The sequence below is a fragment of the Marmota monax genome, unplaced genomic scaffold (assembly GCF_021218885.2).
Source record: "Marmota monax isolate L192 unplaced genomic scaffold, Marmota_monax_Labrador192_F-V1.1 WCK01_AAM20220418_F8-fsc00404, whole genome shotgun sequence".
Classification (NCBI taxonomy): domain Eukaryota; kingdom Metazoa; phylum Chordata; class Mammalia; order Rodentia; family Sciuridae; genus Marmota; species Marmota monax.
In genome coordinates, this window is record NW_026694380.1 from 454,583 (window position 1) to 477,168 (window position 22,586).

General features: G+C 51.2%; 3 protein-coding genes across 6 annotated transcripts; 2 read left to right on the forward strand and 1 right to left on the reverse strand.

Moving 5' to 3' along the window:
* Positions 1–41: 41 nt before the first annotated feature.
* Dxo (decapping exoribonuclease) lies at positions 42–6,748 on the reverse strand. 3 transcript variants are annotated; one of them, XM_046467822.2, is made up of 9 exons: positions 6,700–6,748; positions 2,563–2,645; positions 2,076–2,398; positions 1,532–1,893; positions 1,143–1,378; positions 834–1,053; positions 576–711; positions 329–423; positions 42–244 (listed from the first exon to the last, which is right to left on the reverse strand). In XM_046467822.2, the coding sequence occupies exons 4-9, from the start codon at positions 1,885–1,887 to the stop codon at positions 94–96; spliced, it is 1,194 nt and encodes a 397-aa protein (XP_046323778.1). In that variant the 5' UTR covers positions 1,888–1,893; positions 2,076–2,398; positions 2,563–2,645; positions 6,700–6,748; the 3' UTR covers positions 42–93. The 3 variants fall into 3 exon arrangements, with proteins under 3 accessions (XP_046323778.1, XP_046323779.1, XP_058442584.1); XM_046467823.2 differs by lacking the exon at positions 6,700–6,748 and adding an exon at positions 6,295–6,321; XM_058586601.1 differs by lacking the exon at positions 6,700–6,748 and adding an exon at positions 6,295–6,321 and having other exon boundaries at positions 2,563–3,060.
* Stk19 (serine/threonine kinase 19) lies at positions 2,544–8,371 on the forward strand. The gene is made up of 7 exons (XM_046467825.2): positions 2,544–2,678; positions 2,829–2,965; positions 6,335–6,430; positions 6,712–6,851; positions 7,404–7,501; positions 7,612–7,759; positions 7,959–8,371. Exons 1-7 carry the CDS (start codon positions 2,579–2,581, stop codon positions 8,002–8,004), a joined length of 765 nt encoding a protein of 254 aa, XP_046323781.1. The 5' UTR covers positions 2,544–2,578; the 3' UTR covers positions 8,005–8,371.
* Positions 8,372–8,924: 553 nt separating this feature from the next.
* Positions 8,925–22,551, forward strand: LOC124109368 (complement C4-A). Of its 2 annotated transcripts, XM_046467958.2 has the most exons (41): positions 8,925–9,078; positions 9,206–9,404; positions 9,607–9,808; positions 9,985–10,055; positions 10,134–10,222; positions 10,445–10,527; positions 10,709–10,805; positions 10,942–11,047; positions 11,136–11,268; positions 12,069–12,184; positions 12,289–12,465; positions 12,590–12,775; positions 12,906–13,091; positions 13,252–13,410; positions 13,703–13,829; positions 13,982–14,056; positions 14,327–14,524; positions 14,613–14,724; positions 14,813–14,883; positions 15,118–15,257; positions 15,373–15,582; positions 15,828–15,879; positions 15,980–16,069; positions 16,178–16,387; positions 16,548–16,623; positions 16,733–16,889; positions 16,987–17,103; positions 17,198–17,369; positions 17,612–17,844; positions 17,922–18,089; positions 18,437–18,496; positions 19,438–19,531; positions 19,625–19,811; positions 19,948–20,038; positions 20,175–20,249; positions 20,971–21,073; positions 21,235–21,324; positions 21,406–21,504; positions 21,651–21,734; positions 21,985–22,117; positions 22,283–22,551. In XM_046467958.2, exons 1-41 carry the CDS (start codon positions 9,014–9,016, stop codon positions 22,422–22,424), a joined length of 5,235 nt encoding a protein of 1,744 aa, XP_046323914.1. In that variant the 5' UTR covers positions 8,925–9,013; the 3' UTR covers positions 22,425–22,551. The 2 variants fall into 2 exon arrangements, 1 of the variants encoding a protein (XP_046323914.1); XR_009228927.1 differs by lacking the exons at positions 21,235–21,324; positions 21,406–21,504; positions 21,651–21,734; positions 21,985–22,117; positions 22,283–22,551 and having other exon boundaries at positions 19,625–19,687; positions 20,971–21,033.
* The last annotated feature ends 35 nt before the right edge of the window (positions 22,552–22,586 follow it).

Below are 22,586 nucleotides of genomic sequence, written 5' to 3' on the forward strand. Positions count from 1 at the left end.
GTTGGGCAGGATGACTCAGCTCAGAAGACACAGCAGGGAGAGCCACTTAGAAAACCTTTATTATCTCTGCAGACGAATTGGCCCCTTGAAGCCTCACTCTGTTGGGGAGGGTGTCTTGGGAACTGATGGGAGGTCCTGTGTCATAGCTTCCACGTACCACATAGGCAGGAAGGCATAGGGTGCATCTCGATGTATAGACACTGTGACTGGGCCACCAGGCTCCCAGGAGAAGAGGTAGACAAGCCTGGGGGCAGACGGGAGAGTGAGTTGAGGGCCAGAGACTGAGCTCCTGGGATCCAGAGGGGGTGCACAGAGCTGAATGCCTCACCTGGAGTCATCCTGGACAACTGTGCTCTGGGCAAAGCTAAGGAAGGCAGCACAGAAGTTCATGCACACAGAGGGATTCCAGCCATCACGGTCATTCTGGAGTGGACAAAGGAGGAGGAGGCAGAAGACTAGTGGTGAGGATGGGTTGGAAGAAGGGGAAGGCAGACTGCAGCCCTGGATGTTGGACCCGTGGTCTTGGTGCATGGGGTAGGCAAATATAAGTGGGAACTGTGATGTCACTGTCTTACCCTGACGTGTTCAAACATCTCCATGGTAGGAAAGGTCTTGAGAGAACAGACGAAACCCTCTGGGTTACGGAAGCCAGCAACAACTTTTGGGACTCCTGGGAGGAATGACTGAGCCCACCATTTCAGAAGCTTGTGTCTGACAGGAAAGGCAAGGGGTCAGTGGGACCCTCTCCACCCTCTGTTCCTCCCTCACCTTTAGGCCTTATCATCCTCCCCAGTCCCCTTCCCAGTCCTTGCTCTGCCCACCCCATCCTGAACCTGTAGAAGCTCCTCCACTGTCCAGGGCTGTACATCTCCTTGGAGGTCTTGAGCTCCACATAACAGGTGGGAGGCTGTGTAGATGGGGCCTGGGGGTCTGTGCAGTCTACCTCCCCGGAAAAGAGCAGAGGGTGGTTTCCCAGGCGGCTGCGTAGCACAGAGCAGAAGGCGACGTTGGTGTTAACTTCCCCAGAGGGGTCTGGGGAGCCTCCGGGTTTGTCTGCACAAGGAGAGAAGCAGCAGCAGGGGTGGGGGCATCTCAATCTCTGGGGAAGGGGAAAGGGGCCACTGAGCAGGGGCAACTCTCACCTGCACACATATACTGCTCAAACTTGTACCCCATGTACATAAGCTCCCGGAGAAGGGGTGGCCGAGCAAGCCTCTGAGCTCGAGCAGCTGGGGTCTCCACTTCACTCAGGTACAGTGTCCCCTGGAACCTGGAGGCTGCCAACTGCCAGCCTTCTTGCCGCTCATATGGTGTTGTCAGCAACTTTGTCAAGTGTCCCCGCCATGTCACTATGGCCCCTGCCAGCCAGCCTGGACCTCTGAGAGGGAAGAGTTAAGAGAGTAAAGGTCTGACACAGCATTAGCTCAGCTCATTTCCCCAAGAATCTAAAGACTGATTCCTGTTCCAGCTTTGGCCCTCCTAACTTTAGAAGGTACATTTAAGTCTCCAGATCTATTCTTGGTTATCTCACCCCTCCAGCTGGCCTCGGTGTTCCAGGAGCCAGCGTAGCAAGTGGTCCAGCCCCTCTCGGACCTCCTCATCCCTGGGCAGGTATCGATCAGGGTATCCATCTCTCAGGTCAAATTCAGGGCCTGGACCATTGGTGGGGGGTGGGCTGTAGTAGCGGAGGGCTCGGGCATCTCCATGGTATTGGCGTTGTGCATCCAGAGAGAAGCAGCCTAATTCAGAAGGGCGCCGGTAGAAAGGAAAGGGTCCAGAGTAGAGTGCAGGCTCTGTGGGTAGTGAGGATGCAGAATAGGCAAGTTTGTTCCGAGGTTCAGCTACCTCTAACTTTTCTGCTCTTCTCTTGGTCCCTCTGGGCTCCATAAAGTCCTAAGAGGGAAAAAGAGTGGGTCAGAACCAAGTGAGCTTCCAGACTACCAGATTTTGGCCTTGAAACTTGCAGGCCCCAGCCCCTCAAAGCCAGCCCACCTCTTTCTTTGCCCTATCCCCCAGGTTCTTTAAATGCAGTGAGGTCAGGAAGGAATCTGGACTCAGATGAAATATCTGGTTACCTTAGAGTCCCCAACCTTGTCTTCCGCAAGGCTATGACGTCAGGGGGGCATATCAGAAGAAGAGCAATGCAAAATTGTTTTTTTTTTTTCCTTTGCTTCCAATGATGCAACGATCCCGCTACGGTGCCAGACAAATCCTCTGGAGGGGGTGGAGCGGGTGTGGGTAGCAGTGAGATTTACACCAGTAAATCGAGCCCAACGTGGCCACCGGTGCGGCTTAGCGCCATCCAAGTGTTCCGGGACATGAGCGCTCTCGGCCAGAGCCAATCAGCGGCAGGCATAGGGCAGCTGCCCGGCGGAAGTGGTGCTGGTATCCGCCTCTCCTAGCAAAGGGCAAGACAAGTGGGACCCTTCTTACGTCATCACGTTGTTTAAACCTGCTGGATAAGATCTCCCGAGACTCCCAGAAAGGTCTACGTCACTACTCTGCGCCGGAAGACCCTGTTTCCACTAGCTCTTCCCTCAATTTCTGCCGCTTCCCCGGTACCTTAAAGTCCGGGGATATGAGCCGGAAGAGACGCCTCTTGGCCCCGGAGACTTTTGCATTGAAGAAGCGGCGGGAGCGAGGGCCTGTAGAAGCGGATCCTTTGAGGGGTGAATCAGGTAGGCGTGGCAGCCCCGGTGCAGGGCTGTAGACCCTAACTGGGAGGGACCTCACTTCCACTAGCCAGGTGTTTGGGGGAGACCCGCACCCCCATAGTTGTCCCTCACCCCCGCTTAATTCTGTCTCAATGTCCCTGTCTCCCCAATCAGGGTCTGCGCGCGCGGCGGTCGAGGAGCTAGTGCAGTTGTTCCCGAGAGGTCTGTTCGAGGATGCGCTGCCTCCTATCGTGCTGAGGAGCCAAGTGTACAGCCTTTTGCCGGACCGGACCGTGGCGGACCGGCAACTGGTGAGGGGCGTCAAGGCCACCACCGGAGGCCCCTTCCCTGCCTTGTGGGCACTCGCGAAGGCCAGCGTCAGACAGATCCTCAGTCGGTTCACCAGCTATCCAGCAAGCATCAGGCCAAATCAAGGAGACAGAAGAGCGAAGCTTTTAGGGAAGCAGTCGTGGGGCATACATAGTACGAGCGTCCATCTCTGGGAATGCAGGCATACATCAGATCACAACAGGCCTGGTCGGTTTAGTGGTGCTATTTCAGTCTTATAACGAAGGCATTGAGCTAGTAGAGCATGTTAAACAGGAGAGAGAATGGTGTATTGGGTGTATTGGAGGTAATGCCATGCCTTTAAAGCTATTGCATCTGAGAACTGGGGAAGGCCTAACTTAGGGAAGTGTGGAAGATAGGGGGAGTGTGAGTGAGGCTTTGTGGAGAGTGATGAAGAGGGAGGAATTCATGGTAACTCCCAGGTTTTCCAGATGGTTGGTGGAGTGAATACAGGAGGAGCACACTGAGCTTTGGGGAGCATATGATGCATTTAATTTTGTACAAGTTGAGTTGGCATGTTTGCGGATCATCCAAAGTTGTTGGAGAGAATTTGGAGCCAGTAATAATAGAATTAAAAGTCATAGAGGTATGGATAGTGGGTTCAGAACATGGATGTAAGTGAGATCCAGTAGGAAAAGGGAGTGATTTTTTACAATGTTTGGAAGGTGGTGAAAGCAGTAGCTATTTCTTGCCAGAAAAATGCCTCTACAACAGACACACACATGCACACACAGTATTAGGTATGATTTGTGGGGGAGTGTTTCACAGTTCCTCTGAGATCTAAGGTTAAAGACCCCAGGTTTAGAGTGTAAGATACTAGGGCCATATCCACAATGCTGGCAACACCATTATTTAGGGCAGTGTTACTCAATGTAATACTATATGGCCTTATTTCTACCTATTCTAATTTCTGAATTAGCAGCCCAGAATCGTCTGGGTTGCTAATTCAGAAATTAGAGGTTCTGGGATTTACCCAAGGTTAATGAATTAAGATATCTTGTAGGAGTGGGATGTAGGGATGTAGGAATCTACATTTTTAAATTACTGCTTCAGGTGATTCTTAATTTGCCTTAAAAATTGAGGCCTACTAATGTAAGAGAAAAACAGAGGAAGAGAAATCTGTGAAAGAGGCTGAGAAGGAATTGCCAGTTAAGAGAAATCCAGGAAGAGGTCTAATGTGAAAGTAAAGAGGTATTCAAGGAGGTTGGAGTAGTTGGTGGTGTTAAAACCTGCAACTCAAAGAATTTTCTCTGAAGAGGTCCAGTAAAATAAAAGCTGAAATCTCTCCATTGGAGTTAGCTAGTCACAAAAAGAAAGAAGAAAAGGAGAATGGAGACTTGTACAGTCTGATGAGAAAGCAGGTCAGATGGAACTAATTCTTTAAAAAGTATTTGTGATTTTTAGCCAGATGTAGTGGTGACTCAGGAGGCTGAGGCAGGAGAATTGCAAGTTTGAGGACAGCCTTGGCAACTTAAGGAGACCTTGTCTTAAAATAAAAAATCAAAAGGACTAGGAATGTAAATCAGTGGTAGAATGCCCCTGGGTTCAATCCCTAGTACCCCCCCCCCCCCCACACACACACACACAAAGTATTGTTGTTTTTATATTTGTGTTAGCGTACATCTTTTATATTTCAAAAGAGTTTTAAAAATTACACAAAAGAAAATATAAATGTACACAGAGAATTTACAGAATGTTTATAAAGAAATACCTTGCCACCACCTAGGTCAAACTATAAAACATGGCCAATATTGTACATATCTTTCTCTGATCAAAATTCTTTACATCCTTGGGAGTTGGGAGTTGACCACCATTCAAACTGCTATAATTGTTACCTTGGTGTTCTTTATATCACCTGTGTACATATTCGTAAATAACTAGCTTAATTTCCATCCCGCCCCCTTGTTTCGCTCCTAGGGATTGAACCCAGGGGCCAATTTGAGGCCAGCTTCAGCCACTAAACAAGACCCTATCTCAAAATAAAAAATGACAAATGACTGTGGTAAAGTAACCTGAGTTCAATCCCTAATACCAACACAAAAGTAAATAAGTAAATAAACAAATAAGTAAAAGTGGATAGTCTTATTTTTACATAGAGTAGTTTATGCATTGATAGGATACAATATGACTTATTTGATCCATGTATACAGTATGTAACCATCATATTAGATAATGATCATTTTCTTTTTCATTTATAATTTTGTGTTGAAAACTTTCCAGTTCTTCTTTTCTAGTTCTTTATAAAATTGTTTTCTGTATTATAGTTATCCTACCATGCTATAGAACAGTTATTCTGTTTACCTAACTGTATTTTGATAGCCATTATAAAAGATTGTCTTTTTGATAATTCCACTATAAAAGTCTTGGTATGTTTCATTTGTTTCTTTTTTTTTTTTGTTTCCTGTGGGCCCAGTTATTTTTGGCCATGTGTCGGACAGATTTGATTAGATTAGCAAATGCTCTCCATGTCCCACTCCCACTGTGAGTTCTTGTTTCTGCTTAAATATTATATTAGGTCTGGTAATTTTTGTTATCTTTTGATCTCTTTAATGTTTAAACAATTTTAAAATAATATTTAGTATTTTAGTTAATTTCCAAGTAGGTGTTTGGTTCTTGCTATATTCCTATAGACAGGAATTCTAGTTTATTTTTATTCTGTTGTTGTTATTATCTTCAGTACTGGGAATTGAATTCAGAAAAACTCTACCACTGTGCTGAATCCCCTGTCCAGCTCTTTTTAATTTTTTTTAATAGCTTTTTTATTTATTTATTTTTTTTTTAATGTGGTGCTGAGGATTGAACACAGTGCCTCATCGTGCTAGGCAAGTGCTCTACCTTAGCCACAACCCCAACTCTATTTTAAAATTTTGAGACAGGGTCTTGCTAAGTTGCCCAAGCTGGCCTCAAACTTGTGTTCCTTCTGACTCAGCCTCTGGAGGAGCTGGGACTACAGGCATGTACCACTGCACCTGGCTATTTTTACTTGTTTTAAACATTTTATCCAATACTTCTCCCCACCTTCTGCCATCTGATATCTAGACTGTGGATTTCTTGAGGGAAGGGCCTCTGTCTTAATCACTGTTTTATCTCACTGCTTGGCGTAGAACTGGTCTTAGAAAATATATTTTTTTTCACAGACAACTGATAAGTCAGGTGACTGGGAAGGTGGGTAACTAGTTGAAAAAGGCTGCTTGGTGTACCACCTGATTATATCCCCACACATTAAAATTCCCCAATTCTGGCAAACAAAGACTCCCTGCCCCATTGTGCCCAGAGTATAACAACATCTTACCCTGAAATCCTTCTTTTCATTTCTATCTCTGTGGAGACAGAAGGAACTTCAAGAGCAGGGAGAAATCAGAATCATCCAGCTGGGCTTTGACTTGGATGCCCATGGAATTGTCTTCACTGAAGACTACAGGACCAGAGTATGTGTAGCTGTGTATGTGTGTGTCATGAGCAGGGGAGGGTGAGGAAATTGAGGAATGAAAAAATGATTTCCCTTATCCCATGTCCCATCAAGAGGGTTAGGGCTCTGGTAAGTGGTAAAATGAGGGAGAGGGAGTAGAGAAGTAGAGGAGGAGGAGGGGAAGGAGGAGGAGTGGAGGAAGGTCTTGAGTAAGAGGGAAATCAGGAAGAGAAATGCTGTCCTGGGAATGGAGATGGGTGGAGGGTAGGACTAGCCCATATCTCTCACCTTTGGTTCTAGGTCCTCAAGGCCTGTGATGGCCGACCGTACGCTGGGGCAGTACAGAAATTTCTGGCCTCCGTGCTTCCAGCCTGTGGGGACCTTAGTTTTCAGCAGGAACAAATGACACAGACCTTTGGCTTCAGGGATCCAGAGATCACGTGAGATTTGTAGGACCAACAGTCAAGCATCTGGTACCTCCCTGCCTTCTTCCAGTCCCATCCAAAATATCTTTTTCTTCCTAGTAAACCTGCCAAAAAAGGCTGACTCTTTTATGTAATAAAATGATCTAAGTTTGTGTTCTTTCTTTCAAGAGAGGAGGCCTATCTTAACTTGGGGCTTTCGAAAGAACTCCAGACCAGAATTCAGGAGAGCTGAGTGACTTGACAAATACATGAGGGGGTTGGCAGAAACTATAGCTTTCTGATTTTATTCATGCTGGATCTAAGAGGATAGAGAATGGTATTAAATAACAGGAAAAGAATGGGCAGAAGGCAGTTCAGTATGGACAGTGGATTAAGCAAGGGCACAAAAACCTTAAATAGCATGCATGGTCCGAGCAGACACCTGCGCCAGGTTGGGTTTTCTTATCTGGTCCCTGTTGCATGGTTCCCCATGTTTCTGGAAACTTGGTGCCCAAACATAAATAGATGGGGAGGACATATGGTTCTCAGAGTCCAGGCTGTGTCTCTTCTGACTTCCCCCGGCTGTAGGCACCTGGTAAAGGCCGGAGTCTTCACTGTCCGTGATGCTGGGAGCTGGTGGCTAGCTGTACCTGGAGCTGGGAGATTCATCAAGTACTTTGTTAAAGGTAACTTGTCTGCAACCAAGCCCTCAACCTCTCAAGAACATCCTTTGGTGGCTCCTCAGGCCTCTAGGCTTTATTCACCTTTTCTCTTTCCTGTACCACCTCTTCTCCAGGGCGCCAGGCAGTCCTTGGCATGGTCCGGAAGGCCAAGTACCGGGAGCTTCTCCTGTCGGAGCTCTTGGGTCGGCGGGCACCTGCCACAGTGCAACTTGGCCTTGCCTACCATGTACATGACCTCATTGGAGCCCAGCTGGTCGATTGGTGAGTCTTGCCCCTGGCCTGGGAGATGAAAGAGCAATGACCCAAGGTTGGATTTCTTCCCAACACAAGCTTAATTCACTATTGAAGCCCAGTTTCTCTCATTTTTCTCTGGGACCCAGGAACACCCCTTACCAAGTTGAGTTCTTCTCATACCTTGGGCCTACACTGTTGGCTTTAGTCTTATCTTTCTCCTGTATAGTGTCTCCACCACTTCTGGAACCATCCTTCGCCTGCCAGAAACGTGAGGATTCTGCTTGTCATTGCACATCTCCCAGAGTGGGGTGAGGGTCCTGGGGATCCTGCCCAACAATGACTGATCCAGGGTCACCTTGGGAAGGCCTGGAAGCCAGGAATGCTGCCGTGTATGCTGCTGAGGTTCAAGCTTGGGTTCTTTCTTGTGGTAGGCTCTAGGCAATATTTATCTGCCCTTCCACGAATCTGGAGCCAGAAACTGTGCCAAGGCCACCATGGCCACTGCCTATCAGGAAAGAAGGTGCTATTGTTCTATGTTGGGACAGGAAGGTGGGATTGCTGGGGAGGCTGGGGAAAGAGGGGTCTTGTACCCTATGTGTTGGATTGAAACTGCTAAATAAAATACTCTGCTTTCTGATATTTTCTGGATGTCCTTTATTTTGTGTGACGTGATTGGGTGTCTTATTTTGGGGTAGAGATAGGTAAAGCCAACCTTAGTTCTGAGCTTTTCTCCATTGCTCAGAGAGAACAAGGGTTAATTCTGTATTCAGGCCAGTTCTCCCTGTAGGGTGGTGAGGTTGCACCCCATTTCTTAAACCACAGGCTTTCGGTTAGGGCCTACAGAATGCGAAAGGCTATAGAGGTTCAGTTTGTGTCAGGGTAAAAGTAAGAGGCAAGGGTCTTAGAAGCCCATCCTTGTTTTGTTAGGTGTGTACATCTAGGCCACATGAGCACAATTAAATGTGTACACACACAGGTATACCCAGTTAGAGGGCAGTGCCCAGGCACCAGGATGAGGAGGGTTAATAGGGAAGGCAAGATCCATCTCTAGGCCAAGATTTCTCCAGATTTCCTCAGACCCTGGTGTCCTGGCTGCCCCGAGTCCCCAACCCCCAACACCTGGGCCTGGGGCCAGTTGCATTTCTTGACTGTCACGTGGTTTCCCGGCTTAGCTGGGGTAAGGGAGGAGCAACATCCAGAGTCAACTCTGCCCTGAACCCTAAGTTGACCAGAAGGGAACAGACAGACAGACAGACCTGACTCCTCTTGGATTCTCCAGCCATGAGGCTCCTCTGGGGGCTGATCTGGGCGTCCAGCTTCTTTGTCTTGTCTCTGCAGAAGCCCAGGTACTAAAGGCAATCAATATGCTGGGTGATTGGGTGGAGGCAGGGCTGGTGATAGAACCCAACTCGGGAGTGAGGGAGAGCTGGTGTGGAAGGGTCAGGGTCAAGTCTGTGACACCCCTCTCCTCAGGTTGCTTCTGTTCTCGCCTTCTGTGGTTCATCTGGGGGTCCCCCTATCAGTGGGGGTGCAGCTCCAGGATGCCCCCCGGGGACAGGTAGTGAAAGGATCACTTTTCCTGAGAAACCCAAGCCGAAATAATCACCGCTGCTCCCCAAAGGAGGACTTTACCCTCAGCTCAGAAAAAGACTTTGTGCTCCTCAGTCTCCAGGTAACTGGCTCCCATCCTCTGCTGCTGTTTCTGGGGGCCTCCCCAATGTTCCCCTCTATAATCTTGCCAATGACTGGCTTCTTCACTGGCTTTCCTTCCTCTCTTCCCACCTCAGTGGTCTCCTTCCTGTTGCTGTGTTGCTCTCTCTGATATTTTTCTTCTGTGTCTGTCTCTGACCTGCTCCTTCTCCTTCTTCTGACAGATCCCCCTGAATGATGCAAAGAGTTGTGGCCTCTTTGAACTACGTAGAAGCCCTGAGGTCCAGCTAGTGGCCCAGTCATCATGGCTGAAGGACTCCCTGTCTAGAACAACAGATATTCAGGGTGTTAACCTGCTCTTCTCCTCTCGTCGGGGACACCTTTTTTTGCAGACTGACCAGCCCATTTACAACCCTGGCCAACGGGGTAAGCACAGGCCTCAGGCCCTCTACTTTAACTCCCTCCCAACCCACTCAGGACATGTTTGGTTCTCCTTAATGTGAGGTAACCTGAAAGAAAGCGCCATTGGGCCTTTCCCTCCCTTTGGGCCTACCCTCCCTTTGCACACGGACTCCTGCTCATCTCTCATTCTGCATTCCCAGTTCGGTACCGGGTCTTGTCACTGGATCAAAAGATGCGCCCATCCACTGACACCCTCACGATCATGGTTGAGGTGAGTCCCCTGACTGGCCTTCTGACCCTGGCTGCCGCTGTGACTTCCCACATGAGACCACTTCTATTCCCCTTGTAGAATTCTTTTGGCCTCCGTGTGCTCAAGAAGGAGGTCCGCGTTCCTTCACCCATCTTCCAGGATGACTTCACGATTCCAGACATCTCAGAGTGAGCTACCCCCACCTGGGAGTTATCCCTGTCTACACCACTCCAATTCCCATTTCCTTTTGGGCTGTCCACCTTCAACATGGTCACATCCCAGATGCCCTGGCCCTGGGCCTCCTGAGCCTCTGGTTTATCCCCTTAGACCTACTCCTAGGGAACCAGGCTGCTGGCTCTCTGTGGTTCTCCTGCATAGGTGAGTTGAGTCCCTTCCTTGTCCATCCTCAGACCAGGGACCTGGAAGATCTCAGCCCGATTCTCAGACAGTCTGGAATCCAACAGAAGCACCCTGTTTGAGGTGAAGAAATATGGTGAGTGCTGGAGATATGAAGGACAGGTAGCTTCTTTCATGAAGGAAAAAAGGGGTAGAAGGAGAGATGGTGGGACAGGGCAGGACCAGGGAGGTATGGGCACTACAGACCAGAGGGGAGGGGGTCTTAGAAGGGTACTTTCACTAGGGTATGACCTGCTTACCCCTTTGTTCTGGGTCAGTCCTTCCCAACTTTGAGGTGAAGATCACCCCTGGAAAGCCCTACATCCTGACTGCACCTGGCTATCTTGGCGAAATTGAATTAGACATCCAGGCCAGGTAACAGCTCCTGCTCCTGCCAGGTCCTGTTCCCATGCAGAATGAACAGGGTATAGAGCCCCGCTTCCTTCCTTCCCAGATTATTATTTCTACCAGGCCTCAGCCTCCCTTCTTCCTCTTCTCCCTTTGGTAATAGGTACATCTATGGGAAGCCAGTGCAGGGGGTAGCATATGTGCGCTTTGCCCTCCAGGATGAGGATGGTAAGAAGACTTTCCTCCGGGGGCTGGAGACTCAGAACAAGGTAGGAAAGAGGTGGGGAGAGGTGGGGAGCAGAGAAGTGGAGAACTCCAGTCTCACCCCATGTCCTGTTTTCCTACTCCATGCCCTAGTTGGTGGAAGGCCAGAGTCACATTTCCCTCTCAAAGGATAAGGTCCAGGGTACCCTGGAGAAGCTTAATATTGGTATTGCTGACCTCCAAGGACTGCGTCTGTATGTTGCAGCAGCCATCATTGAGTCTCCAGGTAGGTGACTCCCCAGTAAAATCTAGCCCCTTGTCTCTTACCTCTGAGCTGACTGTATTAATCATCATCCCATCATCCTAACCACTACCTGAGAGAGTCAGCTTATAAATACAGATTTGTTTTGACTCATGGTTTTGGAGATTCCAGTTCATGACCAGTTGACCCCTTTACTTTGGGCTTGTGGTGAGGCAGCGCCTCCTGGTAGGAGTGTATGTTGAAGCAAAACTGCTCCATTCATGGCTGGGAAGCAAAAGAAAGGAAGAGTAAGGGTCCTGGGTCCCACTATCACCTTTGAGGGTGTGCCCCCAATAACCTGAAGTCTTCCCACTAGGCCTCACCTTATTAAGGTCCCATCACCTCCCACTATTGCCACACTAGGGACCAGTCCTTTTCCATATGGACCTTTGAGGGACATTCAAGATCCGAATTATAGCATTGATCGTGTTCTCTAGCACCTGCACCACCCCGGACTTCTGCTACCTCATATCAGGCCTAAAGACAGGAAAGACCCAAAAGACCTTGTCTTTTTCCAACTTTGTCTTTGCATGGGTCTGCCCCTTTCCCCATCTTGGTTTATTTATTTATTGTTTTGCTCATTTGTCCATCAGCTCACTCATCCAGCGCACCTCTGTGTGCAGGTCCTTTGTTGGGCCTCAGCAAATGGAGATGAATACTGTTCAGCCTGGGTGCTAAGGAGCTCATTGTCTTAGGGTGGGGCATGCTCAAGCTTTCCCCTCACCTTCCCATTCCTCTTTCCCAGAGCTCTGTCCTCCACATTCTCACTGCCATTTGTCTTGCAGGAGGGGAGTTGGAGGAGGCAGAGCTTACATCCTGGCGTTTTGTGTCATCTGCCTTCTCCTTGGATCTTAGCAAGACCAAGCGACACCTTGTACCTGGGGCCCCCTTCCTACTGCAGGTTGCTCCTGGGGAGGCAGGATTGGCGGGGAGTGAGTGTTGGTCAGGAGGGTCCTGTGTCTTGCTGACCACCCCCTTTTACCAGCCTCTTTTTCCCCCACGTAGGCCCTGGTCCGTGAAATGTCAGGCTCCCCAGCTTCTGGCATTCCTGTAAAAGTTTCTGCCACTTTGTCTTCTGAGTCAGTTTCTAAAATTCAAGACTTTCAACAAAACACAGATGGGACTGGCCACGTCAGCATTCCCATCGTTGTCCCGAAGACTATCACAGAACTGCAGCTCTTGGTAGGGCTCCCCTGTCCCTTGGGGACAGTGGGGGAGGAGAGGAAGTGTCCACAGCCCAACTTGAGAGGAGTGGGGTACATGGGTCCTTGCCATTGACCCTGTCCTGACCTGTCCCTCTCTCCAGGTGTCTGCAGGCTCCCTCTATCCAGCCATAGCCAGGCTCACTGTGCGAGCCCCACCTTCAGGAGGTTCTGGCTTTCTGTCTATTGAGCGGCTGGATCCTCGACCCCCTCGTGTAGGGGACACTCTCAACTTGAACCTGCAAGCCATGGGCATCAGTGGGGACACCTTCTCTCATTATTACTACATGGTGTGCATAGCTGGGGAGTAGAGGAGGGCAGGGTGCAGGGAACAGCCCCCTGGACAGGTTGGGTGCAGCTTCAAGGGTGGGGATGTTCAATGAAGAGGAAACCACTCTTGTCCTCTTCTTCGTGGCCCAGATCCTATCCCGGGGAGAGATCGTGTCTGTGAATCGAGAGGACAGGAGGGCCCTGACCTCGGTCTCTGTGTTTGTGGACCATCGCCTAGCACCCTCCTTCTACTTCGTGGCCTTCTATTATCATCGAGGCCTCCCAGTGGCCAACTCCCTGCGAGTGGATGTCCAGGCTGAGGCCTGCGAGGGCAAGGTGACTGGGGTTGGAAGAGGTGTTGTGTGTTAACGGGATTAAGAAAGGAAGACAGGGTGATTGCTAGAAGGGCATGGATTTAGTTTGGGTACAGTGAGGTTGTGTGGGATTGAAAGAAGCTCTCCCTACTCTGACTGCCCCCACCGCCCATCTCTGCCAGCTGGAACTGAACCTGGATGGTGCCAAGGACTATCGTAATGGGGAGAATGTAAAGCTGCATCTGCAAACAGATTCTCAAGCCCTGGTGGCCCTGGGGGCTGTGGACACAGCTCTGTATGCTGTGGGTGGCAGGTCCTATAAGCCCCTGGACATGAGCAAGGTTTGTTGAGCCCTCTCCCCTGTCTTTTTGCCCCCTATGGCTCTTTCCCCTGCTTCCCTGAGCCCAAGTACTGAGCTCAGTTCCTAGATCTCACTTGAGCTCCTAACAGACCCTTCCTATTCTTCTCCCAGGTCTTGGACCTTGTCCATTTCTCCTCTTGGCCTCTGCTCTCTATTTTCCCGCTCTATATCTCTTTCATATTTGTCCATGTCCTGCCCTCTTGCTCATAGCCCAGTGGCTGATCTTGCCCCCCAGACACTCTCGTCTCCAGTTTCCTGCTTTTTCTTACCAGGTCTTTGAAGTTATGAATAGCTATGACCTTGGGTGTGGTGCTGGAGGTGGGGACAGTGCCCTTCAGGTGTTCCAGGCAGCGGGTCTGGCCTTTTCTGATGGAGAGAAGTTGACGTCCGTTAGAAAGAGTGAGAACAGTGGTGGAAAGAGAGTGGGTGAGGGGAAGATGAGGAAGGAGGAAGGGCCTGTGGGGTCAAGGAAGAAGAGGGGCAGGAGGGATGGGCAGGGGAAGGGGAGGAGAGGAGAGGCAGGACTTGACTGTAGACTTGCTCTCTACCAGGTCTGAGCTGTCCCAAGGAGAATAAAATCCGGAAAAAGAGAAATGTGAACTTCCAAAAGGCATTTAGTGAGAAGTGTGAGTTGTGGGCACCCATGAAGCAACTTAAGTTGTCCACTTGTTTCTGGATCAGGGTAGAGATCTGTCTCTCTGCCCTTTTACTCCTCAGTGAGCCAGTAGGTGGTATGTGGGACCAAGAAACCAAGTTCTGGGGTTGAAGTAACTGGGTTGGTGGCTGTCTCCCCACATTTATGTTCTCGAGGCAAGTCCTTGTGGGTCTAGGGGTTGGGATGGGGGCTGAGGCGTGTCTGATTTGGTCCCTTGCTCTTACCCTCACCTGGCCTGCAGTGGGCCAGTATTCTTCACCTGAAGCCAAGCGCTGCTGTCAGGATGGGCTGACACGGCTACCCATGGCACGCTCCTGTGAGCAGCGAGTAGCTCGTGTGTTGCAGCTGGCCTGCCGGGAGCCCTTCCTGTCCTGCTGCCAGTTTGCTGAGAGCCTGCGCAAGAAGAACAGGACAAGGGGCCAGGTGGGCCTCGCCCGAGGTGAGGGGCTAGGTGGGGTGGGGGACAGGCAGTGGTGCCTGGAAGGGCAGAAGGGTCCCTCCTCACTCCCATCCCCCATGGCCCCCAGCCCTGGAGGTCCTACAGGAAGAGGAACTGATGCATGAAGATGATATTGTGGTGCGCAGCTTCTTCCCAGAGAACTGGCTCTGGAGAGTGGAGACAGTGGACCGTTCCAAAATGTGAGGACCTGGGGGACCTTGCTTTTTCTCTGGGTTAGGTCTAGGACCAGCCCTGGGTGTGACAGGGCTTCTCCACCTCTCCTGCTAGATTGTCATTGTGGCTCCCTGACTCTCTGACCACGTGGGAGATCCATGGCGTGAGCTTGTCCAAAAGCACAGGTAAGGTTGCCCTGCCTGGGCCTCAGGCTGCCTTTCTCCCATTTCTCTTTGACCTAGGCACCCTGCTTAACCCTTTGCTCTCAATAGAAGAAGGGGTTCCAGGGATCTGGGGAAGTCTCTATTAGCATGCACCTGGGTTGATCCTGAGAGAAGGGGCAGGCTAATGGCAGAGCTGGGTCATACCCTGCTCTCCACTGACCTCTGCTCCCCATGCCCAAATTCCCCATCCATCAGGTTTGTGTGTGGCTACACCGGTCCATCTCCGAGTGTTCCGCGAGTTCCACCTGCACCTCCGCCTGCCCGTCTCTGTCCGCCGCTTTGAGCAACTTGAGCTGCGGCCTGTCCTCTATAACTACCTGGATAAAAACCTGACTGTGAGGCCCCTTGGGAGCCTGAGCACATGGGGGTGGGTGGGGGAACCAGGGACAGGTGGGGATGGAAACCCTAACTGGTCTGGGGCTCTGGCCATCCCCATTTTGTTGCCCCCAGGTGAGCGTCCATGTGTCCCCAGTGGAGGGGCTGTGTCTGGCTGGGGGCGGAGGGCTGGCCCAGCAGGTGCTGGTGCCTGCAGGCTCTGCCCGGCCCGTTGCCTTCTCTATGGTGCCCATGGCAGCTGCTGCTATGTCCCTGAAGGTGGTGGCTCGAGGATCCTTTGAATTCCCTGTAGGGGATGCAGTGTCCAAGGTTCTGCAAATTGAGGTGAATGGAGCAACCCCTGAATCCAAGTCCCTGGACTCCCAGATTTATCCCCCATCCTCAGTTCATCCTCTGCTGTCCAGACCAGTGTTCTTGTACCCAAAACCAGTGTTTTGTTACACTTACATCTTCTATTGTTGTGACCTAACACTCCCTGAAGTTGGAACAGTCCCAGGGGAGTTTGCAGTGGGGGAGGGGGAAGGCTATAGACCTATCTGATGTCTCACAGCCATGTTTCTCTGAGACAGAAGGAAGGGGCCATCCACAGGGAGGAGATTGTCTATGAACTCAACCCCCTGGGTGAGTGACCCCTACCCCAGTCATCAGTTTCCTAAGGAGATTGTGGGGTGATAGGGATGTGGATAGAAGGACCGACTGCTAACTTTTCCCATCTTCCCAGACCACCGAGGCCGGAGCTTGGAAATTCCTGGCAACTCTGATCCAAATATTATCCCTGATGGAGATTTCAGCAGCATCGTGAGAGTTACAGGTGGGGGTGACCTTTAGTCCCTTCCTGATGGGTCCACATGTGAAGCCTGTGGATCCCTGTTTTGACCCTAAGACCCACTCTCATCCTCAACCCTCTCTCTCTTCGTAGCCTCGGATCCATTGGAGACCCTTGGCTCTGAGGGGGCCTTATCCCCAGGGGGCCTAGCCGCCCTCCTGAGGCTTCCCTATGGCTGTGCTGAACAAACCATGATCTACTTGGCTCCCACACTGGCAGCCTCCCACTATCTGGACAAGACAGAACAATGGAGCAAACTGCCCCCTGAGACCAAGGATCGTGCCGTGGATCTGATCCAGAAAGGTTCTGGGTGCAGGGCCAAGCAGGACTAGGGGTTGGGAGGGCAAGTAATGGAAGATGGGCAGCCCAGAAGGCTAGAGAGGGGAAGCAGGGGGAAGCATGGCCTCGGGCACAAACAGTGGAAGAATGTGTGACACCTTAGCAGCCCCCTCTCCTCTCTAAGGCTACATGCGGATCCAGCAGTTTCGGAAGACAGATGGTTCCTTTGGGGCTTGGTTACACAGGGACAGCAGCACCTGGTGAGATTGGAAGGGGGCCCTGGAGGTTGAATAATCAGATACCCAGGAAGTGGGACTGTGTCTGCAGAGGGAACGCTCCTATCCCCATCTGTCCCTTCCTTCCCACTAGGCTCACAGCCTTTGTGCTGAAGGTTCTAAGTTTGGCTCAGGAGCAGGTGGGCGGCTCACCTGAAAAACTGCAGGAGACAGCCAGTTGGTTGCTGTCCCAGCAACAGGCAGACGGCTCATTCCAGGACCCATGTCCAGTTATCCACAGGGCCATGCAGGTGTGGATGTGCTGGGAGACTGGGCCAAGGAGCACCTCCAGCAAAAACTGTCTCTGCCTCTTTCCCTCCTGAATGACATCTTTTCTCCCCTCTCTAGGGGGGTTTGGTGGGAAATGATGAGACTGTGGCTCTTACTGCTTTCGTGGTCATTGCCCTTCAGCATGGGCTGGCTGTCTTCCAGGACCAGAGTGCACAGCAATTGAAGCAGAGAGTGGTAAGGACACCTATGGGTTTTCCCATCACTGGAACTCAGGCATTCAGACCCAGTTCTCCCAGGAGTCCAGACCTTCCTCCTTGCTTTCTTCCAGGAAACCTCCATCTCAAAGGCAAACTCATTCTTGGGGGAGAAAGCAAGTGCTGGGCTCCTGGGTGCCCATGCAGCTGCCATCACGGCCTATGCCCTAACTCTGTCCAAGGCTTCCCAGAACCTGCGGGATGTTGCCCACAACAACCTTATGGCCATGGCCCAGGAGACTGGTGGTAAGGACAAGGGAGTTCTGGCAGTGACTCTGTTGGCTTGTGGGGAGAGGATGGTCCTTGTGATACCTGGATATATCTAGAAAGAGAAAGAATGGAGACCCTGAGAAGGAATTAAAGCATAAGCAGGGAGGATTTGGGAATAGAATCAGGAAAGCCTGACAGAAGGGAGTCAGAGGGAAGGTAACTGGGATCCTCTCCCTATCTGTTGCCCTATTTGCCTTTCGGTCTCCCTTCTTTTCCAGATTACTTGTACTGGGGCTCAGTCACTGGTTCTCAGAACAATGTCGTGTCACCCACCCTGGCTCCTCGCAGTCCAGCAGACCCCATGCCCCAGGCCCCAGCCCTGTGGATTGAAACCACAGCCTATGGCCTGCTGCACCTGCTGCTTCGAGAGGGCAAAGCAGAGCTGGCCAATCAGGCGGCATCCTGGCTCACCCATCAGGGCAGCTTCCAAGGGGGATTCCGCAGCACTCAGGTAGGAGTTGCCATGGGCTCTGGGGCTGGCTAGTTCTGAGACCAAGTGCTGAGTCCTACCTGGCCTGACCTCCTTAGGACACAGTGATTGCGCTGGATGCCCTGTCTGCATACTGGATCGCTGCCCACACCACTGAGGAACGGGGACTCAATGTGACTCTCAGTTCCATAGGCCGCAGTGGGTTCAAATCCTATGTGCTTCAGCTGAACAACCACCAAATTAAAGGGATAGAGGAGGAGCTGCAGGTGAACGCACTCACACCTGGGTTGCCATGAAAACTGGGCCAGTCTAGAAGCCATCCCCACTGTCACCCTTCAGGAATCCCTGTGGCCCTCTTCCAGAGGTCCTCCTAGGAAGATTTTCTGTCTGTGTCACCAAACTTCTGAGCTTTGCTTTTCTCAGCCATAAATCATATATATGTGGAGTCTGTCCCACATGGTTTTAGGAGGCTCAAGTGAAAGAATGCATACAAAGGTGGAGACTTTTAGAAATGTGAGGTGGGATATTTTAAGGGAAGAGGTAAATTATTAGAGCAACAAACTGATTTCCGTCTGTCCTTCTGATGTCTGTTTCTCTTTTTTGTTCCTGAAAGTTTTCTCTGAGCAACAAGATTAATGTGGAAGTGGGAGGAAACAGCAAGGGAACCTTGAAGGTAAGGCTGACGGAGCAAGTGCCCAGTCAGGGGAGAGGCAGAGCCCACAGAAGAGGGAGGAGCTGGTGGTGAGGGGTCCCTAGAGGCTGAACTTATAGTCAGGGGGAAGAAGAAGCTACCTCAGGGTTGGTGTCCTCTGCTTCCATCCTGGGCCTTTCCCTTTTGCTCTGGTCTCCGCCTTTTCTGGGCATTTGTCATTTCCTTTATCTTCACATCTTGTTCCCTGCCAAGGTTCTATCTCCTGAACCAGAGGCTCAACACATTCCACAGTACCTCAGACACAGCAGGTCTCAAACCCCTTCTTTCTCCTATGTCCCTTATCTGAGTGATGGGATCCCCTTCTGCCCAGGAGCCCAGCCACCACTCTAGATGCCATCTAGAAGTACCCAGAGCATCTCCTTATAGACTCTGTAACTCCTGCTCTGCTCCCCTGCTGTCTAGGGCCTTTTCACTTGTGTCCTAGAGCCCTTGTTAAGATGGTCTTGGCCCTTCCTCCCATTTCTCCACTCTGATCCATTGTCCACATAGCAACGAGACTGACCTGAAAACACCAGTCAGATTCACCTAGAAAAAAAGTCACACTGGGGTCCCTGCCTACCTTTCTGGCCAGACCACACATCCACACAGCTCTCCCTGCATATATGCACTCCCTCTGCTCCCTGTACCATGGAACAAGCTCATTCTCCTCCTTCCAGCCTCAGCCAGAACCCTTTCCTGAGCTTTCCGTTCCAGCCTCCTGTGTGCCTTCTAGAGCGCTGACTTCCTTGGGCAGCCCTGCATCATCATCTCTGTCTCATGTCGTACCCAGCAGCCCATCTGGTGTCCACTTATGGTTGGACCATTAAGATGGGCTAGGGCTTTAGACCCCTCATCCCAAGGTGATGCCCTTAAGTCTGTACCCCAAGCATCGTATGTCCTCTCTCTGCCCCTTGCTGAGCCAGGTCCTGCGTACCTACAATGTCCTGGACATGAAGAACACAACCTGCACAGACCTTCAGATTGAGGTGTCAGTCATAGGCCATGTAGACTACACAAGTGAGTGTTGGAGTGGGGAGGCCTTGGGCCCTGAGGGGCTGATGTAGGGCTGAGTGGCCTCCCAGTCATTTCTCACCATGCTGCCCTGTGCAGGGGAAGCAAATGAGGATTATGAGGATTATGAGTATGAGGAATTTCCAGCCAGTGATGACCCAGGTGTGTATACCCATCCTGTGACACCCCTGCAGCTGTTTGAGGGACGGAGGAACCGCCGTAGGAGGGAGGTGCCCAAGGTGGCAGAGGAACAGGAATCCAGAGTGCAGTATACTGTGTGCATCTGGTGCGTGCTGGGAGCTGAACAGACCATGTTGGGTGCAACCACTGGGCTAGGAGAATGGGGGTGGGACAGAAGCTGGGGCTGCGCATCTGGAACAGAGTAACATGGAATCTAAGCATCAGGCCACATTTCTCCACAGGCGAAATGGCAAGGTGGGGCTGTCTGGTATGGCCATTGCGGATATTACTCTTCTGAGTGGATTCCATGCCCTGCGGGCTGACCTAGAGAAGGTATGGTCAGCTACCCAGACCATCCCTCTCTGCCCTCAGGAACCTTGCTCCATCCCTGTAGTACCACCAGATGCTAAGTCCTGGCTTGTTTGAGGCCTAGGGCCACTGACCTGAAACTGTCTCCCCTTCTCCACAGCTGACCTCCCTCTCTGACCGTTATGTGAGTCACTTTGAGACGGATGGACCCCATGTCTTACTGTACTTTGACTCGGTGAGTGGGGAGGGGTGATACAGGAAGGGAATTGATGGCACTGGGATTACTGAATCTGTTATGAAGTTTCAGGGGGCAGCTGTGTCAGCAGCTCTTGAGAACCTAGAATGTAAGCAGGGAGCCAGGACAAAAATGAGACCCACGTGAGCCACAGCAGAATTAGAGGCAGTCTTCTTAGGTTATGGCAGATAACAGAGGCCCTAGTTATATTGGTAATGAGGACAAGGCTGTCAGGAGTGTGGCTTGAGGGCATTTAGAATGCCTTGGAGGACAAGTCCTGCCACAATCCCAATGCAAGAATGGTACTTAAAGTCCAGTTTGAGAATCATCAACCTGGAAGGGTTTGTTGGGAGTCAGGGGGAAGAAGGAGGGCTCAGGCCTAGGAAGGAAAAGAGAAAAAAGGATTTTCCAGATGGAACCAGAGACGGTTCAGAAGCTTACTCTCAGTTTAGGGAGTCTTGCAGAGAATGTGTCCATAATTTAAGACTGCAGAGGGATTGGGACAAATAGTACTGGAGCAAGGTCACCATAAGTACAGTAAAGTTTATCAGAGACCTTGGGGATCAGTTTTTAGAGTTCTGGTGGCCGGAAGGTAACAGAATGTGAAGGATGGTAGAGATAAGATCAATAGCAATGGAATAGAAACAGGCCAAGTAAAGGCAGCCGGAAGCCTGCAGGCTGGGGAGTGATTCCCTAATCTTCCTTCCCCACCCGGTGCCAGGTCCCCACCTCCCGGGAGTGTGTGGGCTTTGGAGCTGTGCAGGAGGTGGCCGTGGGGCTGGTGCAGCCAGCTAGCGCCGTCCTATATGACTACTACAGCCCTGGTGAGCACTTGGGGACCACGTAGCATTTGGGGAGGTTTGGGTCGGCACCCTTATTTGGGATGCCAGGAACCAGCACAGTAAAAGGTGGAAGGGGGCTCCCTGAGATGGGGAGGTGTGGAGGAGGGACATGTGCCTTAACTCCACTCTTTGTTTTTCTCCAGAGCACAAATGTTCTGTGTTTTATGGGGCACCAACTAAGAGCAAACTTCTGTCCACATTGTGCTCTGCTGATGTCTGCCAGTGTGCTGAGGGTGAGAGGCAAGGTCTGGGCTAGGGCTGGGAAGATGGGCTGATGGGGCAAATGCACCCCTCATCTGGGCCTTCCACCTCAGGGAAATGCCCTCGACAGCGTCGTGCCCTGGAGCGGGGGCTGCAGGATGAGGATGGTTATAGGATGAAGTTTGCCTGCTACTATCCCCGTGTGGAATATGGTTAGTCTCTTCCCTCAGGGACCAGCTGTCTTGGTCTCTCTGGATTGTTTGTTCCTCTCACAGGCCCATGTGTGGCCTCTTTGCTGTCTGGGGTCTCTCAGCCTCTGCTGACCAACCTGCCTTCCCTTCCCCTCACCCTTGCCTAGGCTTCCAGGTTCATGTTCTCCGAGAAGATAGCAGAACTGCTTTCCGCCTCTTTGAAACCAGGATCACCCAAGTCCTGCACTTCAGTAGGAAGGGAGCCAAAGAGGCGGGCAACTGGGGGAGGCAGGGAGGTTTAGGTGTGGGGTCTGGCCAGCTGGAATCATGAAAGTTCAGACTGAGCACACGTTCTTAGCAACCTGGGCTTGCCTATAAGTGGGGAGTAATAGCACATGCCTATCAGGGACAGTAAGGGTTAAATGATAGCTGTGCAGAGCCCTGTGCTGCCCTTGGCCTTCCCTACCTCTCTAATGGCTCTTGCACATATTATCCCTTCAGCCAAGGATTCCAAGGCTGCTGCTGGTCAGACCCGCAACTTCCTGGTTCGAGCTTCTTGCCGCCTTCACTTGGAGCCTGAGAAAGAATATTTGATCATGGGTCTGGATGGGGCCACATATGACCTCAAAGGAGAGTGAGTTATCTGGTCCCTTCTGTCTTGTTTTCCTCACATCGATGACCTTCCTTAGGGAACACCTCCCTGGCACCCATCCCTGTCCCTCAGAAGCCAAGGCCTTATGCTCTCTATTCTGCATGCCCATCCTCCTGACCTCTGCTGACAGCCCTTTGTTCCCTGCAGCCCCCAATACCTGCTGGATTCAAATAGCTGGATTGAAGAAATGCCCTCTGAACGCCTGTGCCGGAGCACCCGCCAGCGGGCAGCCTGTGCCCAGCTCAGTGACTTCCTCCAGGAGTATGGCACCCAGGGGTGCCAAGTGTGAGGGCTTCCCCTCTCTGCTTCCCAGGTGGAGCCTGAGCTGGAGAAAGGTGACACTTGGCAGTGCAGCAACTCCTTGGCCTCTGAACACAGCCAGGGACAGGGTCACAATAAAGCCTTTTGCCAAAGTGTCAGTGTGTATCTCTAGGATTGAGAGCATCTGCCA

Bases quoted from the DNA above. Each gene is read 5' to 3' on its own strand.
- Dxo (XM_046467822.2), bottom strand. From the start codon at position 1,887: ATGGAGCCCAGAGGGACCAAGAGAAGAGCAGAAAAGTTAGAGGTAGCT. The intron at 1,054-1,142 runs GTGAGAGTTGCC...CTCCTTGTGCAG, and splicing joins TGAGCAGTATATGTGTGCAG to ACAAACCCGGAGGCTCCCCA. The intron at 712-833 runs GTTCAGGATGGG...CTTTCCTGTCAG, and splicing joins CAGTGGAGGAGCTTCTACAG to ACACAAGCTTCTGAAATGGT.
- Stk19 (XM_046467825.2), top strand. From the start codon at position 2,579: ATGAGCCGGAAGAGACGCCTCTTGGCCCCGGAGACTTTTGCATTGAAG. The intron at 2,966-6,334 runs GTGAGGGGCGTC...CTGTGGAGACAG, and splicing joins CCGTGGCGGACCGGCAACTG to AAGGAACTTCAAGAGCAGGG. The intron at 7,502-7,611 runs GTAACTTGTCTG...CCTCTTCTCCAG, and splicing joins CATCAAGTACTTTGTTAAAG to GGCGCCAGGCAGTCCTTGGC.
- LOC124109368 (XM_046467958.2), top strand. From the start codon at position 9,014: ATGAGGCTCCTCTGGGGGCTGATCTGGGCGTCCAGCTTCTTTGTCTTG. The intron at 11,269-12,068 runs GTAGGTGACTCC...TTTGTCTTGCAG, and splicing joins AGCCATCATTGAGTCTCCAG to GAGGGGAGTTGGAGGAGGCA. The intron at 13,092-13,251 runs GTGACTGGGGTT...CATCTCTGCCAG, and splicing joins CTGAGGCCTGCGAGGGCAAG to CTGGAACTGAACCTGGATGG.